This window comes from Acomys russatus, chromosome 3 (genome assembly GCF_903995435.1).
Source record: "Acomys russatus chromosome 3, mAcoRus1.1, whole genome shotgun sequence".
Lineage (NCBI taxonomy): Eukaryota > Metazoa > Chordata > Mammalia > Rodentia > Muridae > Acomys > Acomys russatus.
In genome coordinates, this window is record NC_067139.1 from 12,589,713 (window position 1) to 12,603,963 (window position 14,251).

Below are 14,251 nucleotides of genomic sequence, written 5' to 3' on the forward strand. Positions count from 1 at the left end.
TACCTGGTGAGAAGATAATGGTGTTAGATGACAGAATATGGTCTGGAGGACAGAAGAGGCTGATCATGCACATAGGATGTGACTCCTGATCCGAACCTGACTATTAAAAGGCATGGGTAATGCTCCTAAACTAGACTTCCTATTTGAGGATTGTGGTGAGTCCTGGTGATCTAAGGATAAAAGAGAACACATAACAAAGTTGAACCAGAGTCAGAGTGTGCTGGCCTGACAGGACCTGTTGGGAGGCTATGGCATAGAGTAACTGGATAGAATCCAAAAAGCTGAATTACATTCTGGAGGTATAATAACATGGAAATACTTCCATCTGTTACTTTATTCTCTGATTCTAACCACTTACATCAACAGTAATGTGGGAAATTGTGGATTACCCCATCTACCAAACTTCTTAAAGATATTATCATATTAAATACTAAATTAATTAAAGTTATGAACAAAATTTTAACTTTGTGATATACACAATGTTTATTTTTATTTTAAAAGACACCCATTATACTCATTCATACCTTCATAATGTATAAAATGAGACTATTTAACATGATACAGCATCATGGATCAGCTTCATTTCTTGAGGATGAGCAGATGTCGCTATCAACAAGCACAATACATCTCAAGAACTTGAGATAAAGGTCAACTGTATGTGTGTCAACATGTAAGCAATAGGATAATTTACAGAGAGCAACAAATTGAGATAATTCATCAGATGATTGAAAGTCTTCAAAACCAGACCAAAGGGCATAATCCACATCTCCTCTTGTTGCATTAATCTAAAGAACAAAAGGATAATCAGTCAATTCTTGTTTACAGCTTATATTTTCTTTCACTTTCCTGCCTAGATGTAAAATTATATTTAGAGAAGTGATTAAAAAATATGAAACTTCTTTCAAGCAGGTGTCTGTTTTAGGCAACTTGTCTGCAAGACATACTGATCAAATAGTTCCGAAATTTAGTGGGAGTAGCCATCTATACTTTGATTGGATCTAAGAAACACCTCACGAGATAGGACCAATACTTGACACATTTAATGAGGACCCAAGACCAGATAGATCTCAGGTCTAGTGAGAAACCTACTACTATTCTTCTGTTAAATGAACACCACAATACAATATTGTGGTGCCCATAGTCAAGAGTATTTCTCATGTTCATCAGAGAAGATTCTTCTGACAGTAGCAAAGAGATCCACAACTCATCAGTGTGCAGAGAGTAAGAGACTCTGGACCATGCAGATATAACTAAGAAGCCTTTATGAAATTTCTCTTCTCAATGCTCCAGTATCTGCATGGAAGTGGAGGTAATAAAATTGTAAGAGGCAGACATAGTAGATGACTCCAAGAAAACAGCATCTTAAGGATGTAATAGAACTCATACTTGCAAAACTTGACAGAAATTTTGACAGCATGCACACAAGAGCTACACAGTTTCAAATCAGACAAAATCACAGCACTGAAAAGGGGAAGTAAACACAAAATCCTATCGCTAACCAATACCAGATGAAAAGGATAAAAGTCAGTTTTCTCCAAAAAAGTATCAGTGGGTATACCAACTGTACTCTAGGTCAGGCCTCATGTCCAGGAGTAATTAGCCAACACAAACCATACTCCATGAGTTTTTCCTTTTTGTAGAGATGGACCTCTAGGTTTTTGATATTTTTGTCTTATTGGTCCTCTTTTTATTAGTTTGCTTGTCTGTTTTGATTTTAATTTCTTCCTTTATGTTGTATTTCTTATTTTATGAGGGGGGAGATGGAAAGTGAGTAAAAATTGCATATGTAAGGTGGTAGAGAGAATCTGGTGAAGATAAGTAAGGAAAAGAATATGATCAAAACATATTAAATGAAAAGTATATTAAATATAAATTAAGAAAAGAGAACCTGTTGTCTCAAAGAAAAATAAATCAATGAGACAATTCAGTCACAGGCTTGTATTTTCACAGGTCTAGAATGAGTTCTGTTAATATGTCAGCCATCTACAAGTAAAAGCAAGACCCCTGTACTTATTTTCTCATATCTATTTGACTTCACATGAATTTGTATATTTATGAATCTGAAGATGGAGGACCAAGATTTGATACTTGAACATAGATGAGTAGTTGGCCTTGGTAATGAATACTGATTGTCAAGGAGTCATAGTGATATGAGTCTCTAATGACTTAGTCTGGAGTATTTCACTCTGCCCAGTGCAATAAAAACTACTCAAACTATTGTGAAAAACTTATCCTTTCAGGTTATGCATTAGTTCTGAGAATGTCTAAGATAATAGCTGCCATGTTTTTCTTGCAAAGTCAGTGTTTCATAATAAGTAGCTACAGTAGAGGTCAAATCATTCATGAATTAGCAATGTGGAAGGAACCCTACTCACCGAGCTGAGTATACTCTTGGTAGCTTCAAGAAGCTCTGCATTTTCTGTCTCAATGTCTTCGACTAATGATATGACATCATCATACGTTCCTGGCATACTTCCAAGAATTTTCAGCAGGTTTGTAAGAGTGTTATTCCAAGTCCACGTTCTACTGAGTAGCATTTTTGGAAAGTCTTCAAGCTAAGCAGCCATGTTTCAGCAATTACATTATGATAAGGGAAATAAGGAAGGATTAGTTCATGTGATTTTCTATGAGACAGGCAGAATTGTTTGTGGAAATAAAATAATATGAACAAATAAAATATAAACATTCAGTAATTTGCCATTATGAAATAACTTATGTAGATAACTAAAATTTCCAATAATCTATTTTATTTTATTGATTGTACTTTGTTTTCCATATAAAAGTATACCATCTGATTTCCCAGAAAGCTCTTTCATACTTCATTATATTATTTGTCCACGAGACCCCAAGAATTTTCTGGGGCTTAGTAGGTGTTCTGATTCAGGAAAATTAGGTATCGCCAATGTAAGTGACAAGACATTTAATTTAGATTCATCACACAAATATACTACTAGAATTTTCACATTTATACTTATTTTAGCCTATTTTAAGATACTAATAAAATATATTTCATGAAGACTACCATATTAATAAATGTGGTTTTTCAGTCTACAGGACTTTCTCTCTTTGCCTGTAACAGAGCAGCACATTTGTTGGAACATATGAGGGAAGAATAATAGAAACAGTGGAATGTCACTTTTTTAAATTAACAGCATGAATAGAAGGAACGATGGAAATTTGATTTCCAAGTTTGTTCCATCATATTACATGAAGCTCATTCCTGACTTCAAATGCTTCATATGCTGATTTAGCTATCATAGAGACATAGTTAGCTATCATAGAGACAATGAAAAGAGTAGAGAGGATTCCAGTGGACATTGTGATAGAAAAAGGAAAAATTAGTGATGGAAAGAACCAGATCCAACTCTTTTGGCAATATAACTTCCTGGAATCATTGCTACATAGAATAAGAGTATGAGGGTCTAGATGGAGGCCAGCACCCACTCTTATAGAGGATGTGAAGGTCCAAGTTCCATAAAAACTTACATTGACACAGTGATAGAAGTCATGGAGAATAGATGGGTAAGAGAGAAGAGGAAGTAGAATCAGAAGAGTCTTGAAAATCAAGGAGACTGAACATGGTGGTCAATCTGTGAGATTTTCCACTTGGAAGCCATTTACTAGTAACATATAAGGAACACAGGACTGTGTTTGAATATACTGAGAAAAGTCTAGTAGAGAAGTCATAAAACTAAAACACACTTAAAGTACAATTTAAAGGCCTGTTGTAATATTACCTAACATTTGCTTATTTTTATCAAGTCTCTAACATGGACATTTCATCGTCCGTTCTCACTCTATTTTCCTACAGTTGTGATTTCTACATGTCTTATAGTACTTACAAAAACCTGCAGCTCGACAAAGCAGAGGTAGTCTACTGTTTCAGGTATTTAGGTGAAATCAACTAAAGACTCACAGGGAAAATATAGGCAGTAAACTTCAAACCCCTACCCAGACCTATCCGATGGACTGGAGAGGGAGGTCTGACTTTCATACAAACTCTGGTGCCCCATTTTGACCACGTCCCCTTGATGGAGAGGCCTGGTGACACTCAGAGGAAGGATAACAGGTCACCAAGAAGAGACTCAATACTCCATGAGCATATACAGGGGGAGGAGGTCCGCCTCAGTCACAGACATAGGGGAGGGGAGTAGGGGGAAAGAGGGAAGGAGGGAAGAATGGGAGGATACAAGGGATGGGCTAACAATTGAGATGTAATGTGAATAAATTAATAAAATATTTTTAAAAAGACTCACAGGGATTGTTTGGGCTTCATCCATGTTTTCTGGAGTTTTGATAGAATAATTGTGGCAGCAGATGAGAGATTTATTCAGTAACTCCTGATCCCCAAGAAACTCAAACATCTGCATATATTAAATTTAATATTGAGTTAATTGAAGTCTGGAAAATAACCCAATGAATCTACAATCCAAATATTAATGTACTCAAAAGATGTGTGCTTTTTACAGATAAACCACATAAATTGTATTATTAAGAATCTAACAATGTGAACACATTAGTTCTTTTCTTCTTAATTGGATCTGTAATCTCACTTACTTTTTCTTCTAAATGTCAACCCCAAGCCTTTCTCATAATTACTCTTCTCTTACTTTGTTTTTTATGATCACTATATTTTCTCTATTGAAGCAAAGGCTTAAAAATAACAAAACTAGACAACACAAAGTGTCTTAAAGATGATCTTTGTTTAGAATCTTGGCCTAGTGTCATGGTATCTTATGTTTATATTCATTAATATCTTGTTTCCTGTATGTCCAAGCTGATAAGGATTTCTTACCTAGATTTTTTAAGTGTAAGTTTTTTTCTTTTTACAAGTGAATATGTACACATTTACCATCCAGTGTTTAGTATAAACCAGACTGGAATTGTGTCAAGTTTGACAAAAGTAGATAGAACAAACTGACCTTTTTAGGGAATAGTAAGGAAAAAGTAGAAAACAAAAAATATTAATCAATGTTTATGTATTGATCAATATATTTTTAAAATATTGTATTTCAAGTATACTATAATAACTTATTGTTTAAAATTGATGATCAGCTAGGATGTGAAAGCTTAATGGATTACCAGGAATGCTAAGAATTTCAAAGAAGGTGAAAAAAGAATGGGTAATGAGAAACTAATTTGTAAAAATACAATAAGAACACGTCTATGCCAAATCCAGAGACACATTCTCTTGATGTCCATTCTTGCACTGAAGCCTTATATTTTTTGTCCATCACATTGACTGAATTGAACAGACGAGGAACAGGAGGAGGAAGCCTATTTTCACTTGTCAACCAGCCTCCTAGTGATTGAACTCTAACACCAGAGAGCTCTAAAAGGAATCCTAGCATTGGGGCTCCTAAAAATACAGTATTATATTTCTTCCCTCTTGATATGGTTTCCATTTGGATTGCTTCTACTTCCTATGCCCAACTGACTAAAATGCACTTCCAACCTTCTTGAGTATCCGCAGTGAGCTAAGTGGAAAATGCCAATATTTTCTTGTTCCTTAAAAGCTATATTCATATATCAGAGCTCTTCCATAGCCACAACAACAATTATGCTTTTAGTTCACAATTGTAATTTTTAAATTAGAAAGTAAATAAATTTATAGGAAATCGATCACATGATTTTTTGCAAGCTTCTCAACTCGCATTTTTCTTTTGATGTCAGAAGTGCTCTTGTATAACAATACAAGAATAAAGTATCACAATAAACCTTTGAATATGTCTTACTTGGCACTTGGCCTTTGATGCCTTCTGTTTTAAGTTCAAGTGATGTCATTAGCATGAAGACATTTGGGAAAAAGAAAGTGGAAATAAGTGAGATACTTACAAATTGGTCATAGAAGGCAAATGATGAATTTAGCTGAATCAGGATACAGGGAGAATGATTTTTAAAAGTGAGTAAAGAGACAACAAAATTGAATATTTATTACAATAAGAGACATTTGCTGGGTGCCCATTATTGGACTAAACCATGTCATGTGTCTCCTCCCTGACATGAACTGACCTTGAGCAGACACATGCAGCCCTCATGAACAGTGAACCAATTTCTTTTCTAAATCAGTATTCCTGGTGAATAAACCTCAGCACCAGAAACCTTTAAATATGATTGAATTATTATTCCAGCATTCAGGAGTTAATGAGAAGCTAGGATGTTGTTGCTGTTCACATTTCCACCCTCTTGAATTGTCACAGTTTGGATTCATTCCAATCATTCCTTTTGACTCTCTCTTATGGACTATCTCTATTGGATATCTTCAGTGTGCTAGGGAAAGAAGTCAACAGAGACTGGCTCCAAAGAAGCGGAATTGTGGGACCAGAATTCTTCCCTGGACACAACTATTAAAATTTTATGTTGCAAGTACAAGATTTTTTTTAAAATAAATAACAATTATAAGGGAGAAAAGACCTTAGATACCATTGTATTCCATACAAACCAGAGGTTCCCTGAAACTTTCTCATTATTATTCTGCTCTTTCCTGGCTGGCACCTTTTTTTACCCATGGACATGTATTATTTGAAACTGACATTTGATTCTTTCCCATGACATGTCCAAGCAAAGTCATTAGCCATAAGGGTTGGGGCCTCAAAAGAAGATGGAAGTGAAGTACTTACAAATTTATCAAACAGTTTTGCAGATAACTCACTGATGGTCTGAGACAGGAAGAGGAAAATGAAATAAAGATTAACCAGTTAAAAGATGACATACATGCATATATATTTCAAAACAGTCATTATCTGTGTGTTCATTTCTGTACGGAAACCTTGTCTACTGTTGCCTTGATGATTTTTACTGAGCTTGAGCAGAAAACATGCAGCCTTCAGAAACAGAGAACACATTTCTCTTCTATACCAGCTTCCAAGTGAATAAATTTATGCATTACACTTCTTTTTGCCTGTTTAAACAAGGACTCTCAGCTTTAAACATTTGAGAAGCTAATGTCTTGCAGGGTTGTTTTTTGTTTTGGTTTGTTTGTTTTTATATGTTTTGTTTATTATTGGTTCATTTTGATTTTTCTTTCTTGCTGATTCAGCTCTAATAATATCATCACAGTTTAAACTAGGCTTAGTCATTCCATACAATGCACTTTTCCTCTTTGGCTGTGCTTCTCTGTGTTAAATGAAGATGCTGAAAGAGACTGTCCTCTGGCAAACAAGGTAAGCAAATCAGAGCACTCCCTCTGTTTTCCCTAATTCGATTTTTATGTCACAAATTGAAATTTTTTAAAAAATTTAAAGTAGGGAAAAATTCCAAAATCACTGAACTCTTCAAAACTTGATATTTTTATGAAGTGTATCCTATTTCCCTTACTTCATTTTTCAACACCTACTGCTTTAATTTATTATTATGAAGGGATATTATTAGGAATTAGGCTCACAATAACTATAAATGTGGTACATTATAATTTTTACATGGAGGTTGCTGTATGAAAAAAAAATCAGATGCAAATAAAGTACTTACAAATATCCTGCGCAATTCTATGTTGTGGTCACTGATGTTCTGGGTAAGTGTCATGGCATGATCAAACAGTTCCTTGAGGAATAGTTCATCATCATCTGTCTCATTGCTGTTCAGTGGCACAGAGGCCACATTCTGCCATAAAAGTAGGTTTGACACCAGCAGCAGAAGTGACCCTGAGAACAGAAACAATGGCCATTCAGTTCCATTCCTCCAAACCAATCAAAAGCATCTCTACCACTTCTGTCCAGAGCCTTTCCGGTGTGGTTTGATACTGTGTAGCAGTGGTAGTTAAAAGGCAGCATGAGGAGACTTGATACCCTATGAGTATATAAAGGGGGAGGAGGTCCCCCTCGCTCACAGTCATCGGGGAGGGGAGTGGGGGAGGGTGGGGGTGAGGGAGGAATGGGAGGATGCAGGGGATGGGATAACCGTTGAGATGTAATATGAATTAATTAATAAAATAAAATTAAAATAAATAAATGAAAGGCAGTATGTGGTGTAAGAACTTAGTTATTTCCCACAGGTTGGGATTGATATTTGAGCTAATGCTGGAATTTTGACACAATTGGAGATTAACTTAATTGTCCGTTAGAACTTATAGTTCTTTTCAATTCTCCCTTCCTCCAAGGCATCACTTGTTCTTTAATTTTTGGTATTATGCTGTAATAACATCATTTATCTCCTTCATTCCTTCCTCTAAACACTTGATTTGCTTTTATTTTAAAATCATGTTCTTTTCCCTCATTAATTGTTGTTATGTCCGTATACGCATATGTATTTATACATACAAGAATACATGTGTATGTGTATCCTTAAATGCTTAAGTGCAGGCTGTATATTGTTACTTACATGTAAGATATTCAGGGAGGACCATTTGTTATTAGTAACCAACCTGAGTGCTTTTCCTTAGGGAAGACTAGTTCTCCCACTCTCATGATGCCTTATTGGCCTGCAGCAATTCATGTAGACTTGAGCCGTCCTGGGATTTCCCTCATCCATGTTAGCATGCCTATTGTTTTTGTTTTTAATCAGCTCATGCTTAGGCAATGACGTTGCTGATACTTTATAAATTTAGCTTATGATGGCCTTAGGAGGCACAGTTTCAGAGCAAACTCCCTTTTTCTTTTCATAAAAAACACACCTAAGGCTCAGAGATCATTCACAAGATGGGAATAATATGTCCCATTTTACAAGGATAGCATGGTAGCTTTCATTTTATTCTCATTTCTAAAAAGAATAAATACAGGAGTTCCTGGTTTTTAAAACTTAGGATGATGAGAGCCCCACTATGAAAAGGAACCTCTGGACTGGCCTTACTAACTTACAGTAATAACTCTATGCATTTGCCAATTTACAAAAACCATCAGTTTTTTTTTATATATAAAGTTGAACTTTACAATAACACTCTGGATTGGTTTATCCTGTGTAATATCATCAGATTGTATTGTGGAAAAGTGATGGCTGTTTGCTTAATTGATTTTTCTATATTTTCTGTTATCAGCTATGTAGAAAAGATTGTCAACACCTTGGGTTTTGCATTATGCATTATTTTACAGACCTAAGCTATCTTAGTTATAACTGGGTCTCAGGGAACACATCCACAATCTTGGGGCTCAATGTTAACAGAAGTTATTACTTGTAGACATCAAGTTTTAATTTTAAGCACTTGACCACAGAAGACTGAGTACTCTTTATTTTACTCACTTGTATTGCTCATTCATAACTCCTCTTTTAGATGAATTTTCTTGACAATAAAGTGTTAATGTCATCATCAAATTACATTTTTAGATGTACAAAGCAAGAACTCTAACATTTTGCTAATCAATGCTCTCAGGAGGATGAAGAACTAGGTAAATAAAAAATGAGAAGTCTATTTATTATTTTTTGTGAGCAAGTCTGAAATAATGTCTTATATATAGAACATTTGTTAAATACTATTGAAAAATGTTCAAATTAACATTCAGGTACTGGTGATATTCATTAATAGAAAAAAAAACACTAACCACAATTATTCAAAAGTAACTAAAAATATCAAAAAAGATTGTGTAGTACAAATATCCCTATCACCTATTTATAAGAAAGATTAAAAACAATTCAGATAAATCCATTTAAAGTATTTTTCCAGTTTTGAGATTATGATAATTACAATTCCTTCTTTCCTCACTTTACTCCAAACCCTCCCACAAGTCCTCTCTCAAATTCATGACCTTTTTGCTAAAAACATATATACATATACATATGCATATACATATATACATATACATGTGCTTACTCAGTATAATGTTATTTGTGTATATATTTTCATGAGTGGCCATTTGATATTGTGTGAGCAATAAGTATCGTCCTCCCTGGGGAAAATTATTTTTTTCTTGTGCAACTAAATTTCCAAAAATAAAGATGCTTTTGGTAATTTATGTTATAAACAGTAGACACTCGTGAATACAGTAAATATACATGCATATCAAGTAGAAGATATTCACATTTTTCACATTTAAAGCTGAATGCAGGGAGCTAATGATTTCTGTCTCACAAAAATCCAATTCATATTGTTACCAAATTATCTACTTAGATATTTTATCTCGAGAGATGATAATATTACCATCGTACAAGTTTTGAAGTATATTTTTCCTGACCAAAAATTTTAGAGACACATCTGCTAGCCTTGTATACTAAGTCCCACGTTAGAAAATATGATTAAGTGCATTCAGCTGAAACATGCAGCCACCCATATCTTCCAGTTCTCACCCTCCTTCCTGCTTCTGCTGTCTTCCCCTCCTCTAGTGCTCTGACAAGGGGTATCCTCCTCCCCTACCATCTAACCACAGGCTATCAGTTCTCATCAAGATAGCCTGCATCCCCTTCCTCTCTGTACCTGCAAGGCTGCCTCACCAAGGGGGAAGTGATCAAATTGCAGACACCAGAGATCACGTCAGAGGTAGTCCCTGCTCCTCCCCACTGCGAAGAATGAGACGTTCATAGGCTACATCTGAACAGGCAGTCTAGTTTTCACTGCATGCCTTCTTCTTGGTTGGTGCATTAGTTTGTGCAGGCCTCCCTGGATCCAGATCTGTCTTGATGGTCTCCTTGTGGAGCTCCTGACCTCTCCCAGGTCTTCCATCCCCCTACTCTTCCATAAGACTCTCGGTGTTCCGTCCCGAGTCTGGGTTCAAGTCCCAGCATCTGTCCCAACTTGAGATTGATAATTTCATGCTCTGACCATTTGGGGTTGTGTAAGCAAAACACTATTCTTACCATTAGATACTGATAAACTTCCTTTTTCTATCAAGGTCAACTAAGAAACTGAAAAATGTCTCTAGACATTTCTACATGTTCCCTGGAATGAAGACTCCTTTTAGGAACCTTTGGTCCAAGAGTGTGTGATGTATTTACTTTCTATAGTAATGACTGGACAGTACGTCTCAGATTTATGGGATTTTACTTGTCCTGATTAAGCATGTACAAATGTCTGATCACTTCCTATATGGCAAAAAATTACACACACAAAAAAAAATGTAAAATGTCCAAAAGATATTGTAAATGAAAGCAATGTTTAAGCTTATTTAGTAGAAAATGAGGAAGGAGTTACTCACAGGAGCACAGTTGAGAGAAAGACAGTGACATCTCTGAGGAGTCCTGGCACAGCCTGGTTCCTTCACCCAGCCCCAACTCCAGGAAAGAGTCTACCTCCTATATAGGCCATTGAACTATCCCCAAGGCCAGGTACTGCTAGGAGGCAACAAAAGGTACCATGAAGAATGAAGGTGAGGCTCATATGACTCTTTGACTTCAGGCTGTGCTAACAGCATCAAGACCAGGATGACTCAATTGGTCAATATAACCCCTTTAGCTTATTTTTAAGCTGTGAGTATGGTCCAAATTAACTGGCAACTCACTGTAGACATCACTTCTCTATAAAAGTTCTTGCGAATTTCATGACTTAGAAGTGTATCCCTGTCACAGAGTTTCATTTTTCTTTAAATGATTACATGTTTCTGTTACTGATTCTTTGTTATAGTGACTTATTTTGCTCTTTTTGTACTTTGGAAAACAAGGCCGCAGGAGCAGTCCTGAACTTGGACCTGTTTAACATAGTTTATTTTCCCGGGTCCATGGAACATGCTGAAGTGTTTCTACGTATTAGGCACAAGGGGTCAGTAATGTAAAGTGGAGAGAGAGAGAGAGAGAGAGAGAGAGAGAGAGAGAGAGAGAGAGAGAGAGAGAGAGAGAGAGTGTGTGTGTGTGTGTTTATTGTTGTTTAGGGATCTTTGTTGATTTTTGTGACAAAATACTTTCACTCAACAAACCATCACATCAGGTCTTCATGCTGGAGCTGAAACTATTCTAAGTCACAGATTTTCAGCCTGGCTTACTTATGCAAACATGGTTTCTTCATGGAATTTTGCTTTAATCTAATCAGAATGTACTTGGTTGCACAAATAGCAATTGCACTACAATTGATTGAGCATAGACAACAGGATTGGCTTGGTAGCTGCATTCATTGCCTCTATGCACGTCACTTTATGACACTACAGAGCAGTGGCCAGAGCACTTCATCAGAAAGAAAAGCAAAAGAGTAGAATCTTAACTTCAGTCACAGTTAGATATCTCTTTCTCATGCAAACAGAGCATGTGCCATAGCATTCCCTAGTCTATTAATTTTAGTATTGTTTGCTTCCAATACATTGTCCATAGTCTATATTACATGAATAAGCACTTTTCCAGAAAGCATTGAGGGGTCAGGTTTTAACAATTATTCATTGATTAAAGGAAACAATGCAAGTGATCGTCCCCTGCTAGCATATAGAAGCTGGCACTTTGGTAAAGAAGGGCCAGTGAAAATCACAAAATTTATTTTAAGCATTAAAAAAAAATGGACGAATTTGGAAATGGAGCTACAAGTGTGGAAATGATTCAGCGTCACCTGTGGTGAAAAGTATATTGCCAAGATATTATATAGTATGCCTTTTTTTTTTCTAGTAAAAGAAATGCTGCTATGGATATTTTTCTTCTGGCTATCTATTTTAATGACTACTTAATTATCTTTAGAGCTGTCTTAAGTACTTATTGTGATATATATTTATTACTATTCATTAACTGGTAGATCTAGGCTATTTCCATTCTTGCTTATTTTGTACCAATAAATATGGATATAGGCATATCTATCCAGTAAATAGATTTTTGGGGTATATACCCATGAGTTGTATATTTAGGTCATAAAGTGGATCAATTTTAATATTTTAAAATATAATTTACTTTTATTTTATGTACATTGGTGTTTTAACTCCATGTCTGTCTGTCTGAGGGTTTCAGATTCCCTGGAACAGAAATTAGAGACAGTTGTGAGCTGCCATGTGGGCACTAGGAATTGAACCAGTGTTTTCTGGAAGAACAGGCAGTATCCTTAACGACCACTGAGCCATCTCTCCAACACCAAAGCTTTACTTTTGTTTTGTTATTTGAGATAAGGTTTCTCTGTATGGCTTGCCTATCCTGAAACTTACTCTGTAGATCAAGTTTGCCTCAAATTCACAGAGATCCTCCTCTCTCTGCCTCCCAAGTGTTGGGATTAAAGGCATACACCACCACCACCACCACCACCCATTTCCATATTTTGAGGAAGCTTTATATCAATTTCCATAGTGGCTACACTTTATTACAGTCTTACTCCTGGGCTGTCTTGAATAGAAGACCTTCTTTAAATTTTGGAGACATCATTTCATGAACTGGCAATAAAAAACAGAAAAAAAATAAAGCAACATTTATCTCTCCATTTCTTCGTTGTGGAAACAGTGTTACAAGCAATCTCACAATCCCTAATGAACTGTGTCCACTTGAAATGTAAGCCACAAGAAACTTCCGTAGAAAAGCCACTCTTCTCAGGTCTTCAATCATAGTTTAAAAAAAAGGGGGGTGGAGTAAAAAGTCATTACCTAGGAGTATTTAGTCTTCACTTTCTTGAGGCATTTCCACAAGACTGCCTTGGTCCAGGAAGTTAACATTATATGTACTTGGCAGGAGTAAATGGGAGGTTGATTCCATCTTTATCTACAGAACCTGGGTTTTTGTGCCTACCTAGCTCCAGGCTACATCCTGTTTCTCACCCAAGTCCGTCTGCTGAAATGGCTGAGGGTATATTAAAAGTCTAATTTCTCCTAAACACTTAAATTTAATTTCATGTTTTTGCATGATATTCTCCTATTTTCAATTGTGGGGTATTTCTTGTCTCTGAAAAGGATAAACTACACTAAAATTAATCTCTTTCTTTATAAAATGTGTACTGCCTAGCATATGTTGTAGTCTTGATTACCCTCTAGCTTAAACAAAATACATTTCAGCAGAACATACATTATACATATAATATACATATATGTATGTATGTGTGTATGTGTAAAGATATTAATTAAGGAATAAAATACATTAAATTTGAGAGGGAGTTTACAGATGTACCTAGGAAGGGTCAAAGGAGATTAGGCAAGGAGAAGTGATATAATTTTCTATCTCCATATCTATAGTTTGTTACTCACTGTCTGAGCAATTCTAAGATTCTATGTGCTCTACCTTCATTTGCTGGTTGCCATTATTACTGTGAAAATGATATTTGATTTCATAAACTACCTTTTGTTCATTCTTGAGATTATTTATGATTACTGTATCTTTTTATATGTAGTTCTTACTCTTATTTTTGTTCAAAGTCATCTTGCTTTTTACTGTTCAGTTCTTACCTACATTACTTTGCAGTATTGAATTACTAAACTACATTTTGTATAGATTGAGAAATTAGATA

At 35.6% G+C, this 14,251-nt stretch overlaps 1 protein-coding gene across 1 annotated transcript; it reads right to left on the minus strand.

Moving 5' to 3' along the window:
* Window positions 1-566: 566 nt before the first annotated feature.
* Window positions 567-11,088, minus strand: LOC127186950 (prolactin-7A1-like). Its single transcript, XM_051143222.1, has 7 exons — window positions 11,058-11,088; window positions 7,468-7,640; window positions 6,621-6,659; window positions 5,836-5,868; window positions 4,257-4,364; window positions 2,376-2,555; window positions 567-785 (listed from the first exon to the last, which is right to left on the minus strand). The coding sequence occupies exons 1-7, from the start codon at window positions 11,086-11,088 to the stop codon at window positions 567-569; spliced, it is 783 nt and encodes a 260-aa protein (XP_050999179.1).
* Between the last annotated feature and the right edge of the window lie 3,163 nt (window positions 11,089-14,251).

Excerpts from the sequence above, each read along its gene's own strand:
- LOC127186950 (XM_051143222.1), bottom strand. The coding sequence starts at position 11,088 with ATGTCACTGTCTTTCTCTCAACTGTGCTCCT. Across the intron at positions 7,641-11,057 it reads TTTCTCTCAACTGTGCTCCT|GGTCACTTCTGCTGCTGGTG; the intron begins GTGAGTAACTCC and ends TTCTGTTCTCAG. Across the intron at positions 4,365-5,835 it reads TTGCCTTCTATGACCAATTT|ATGTTTGAGTTTCTTGGGGA; the intron begins GTAAGTATCTCA and ends TAATATATGCAG.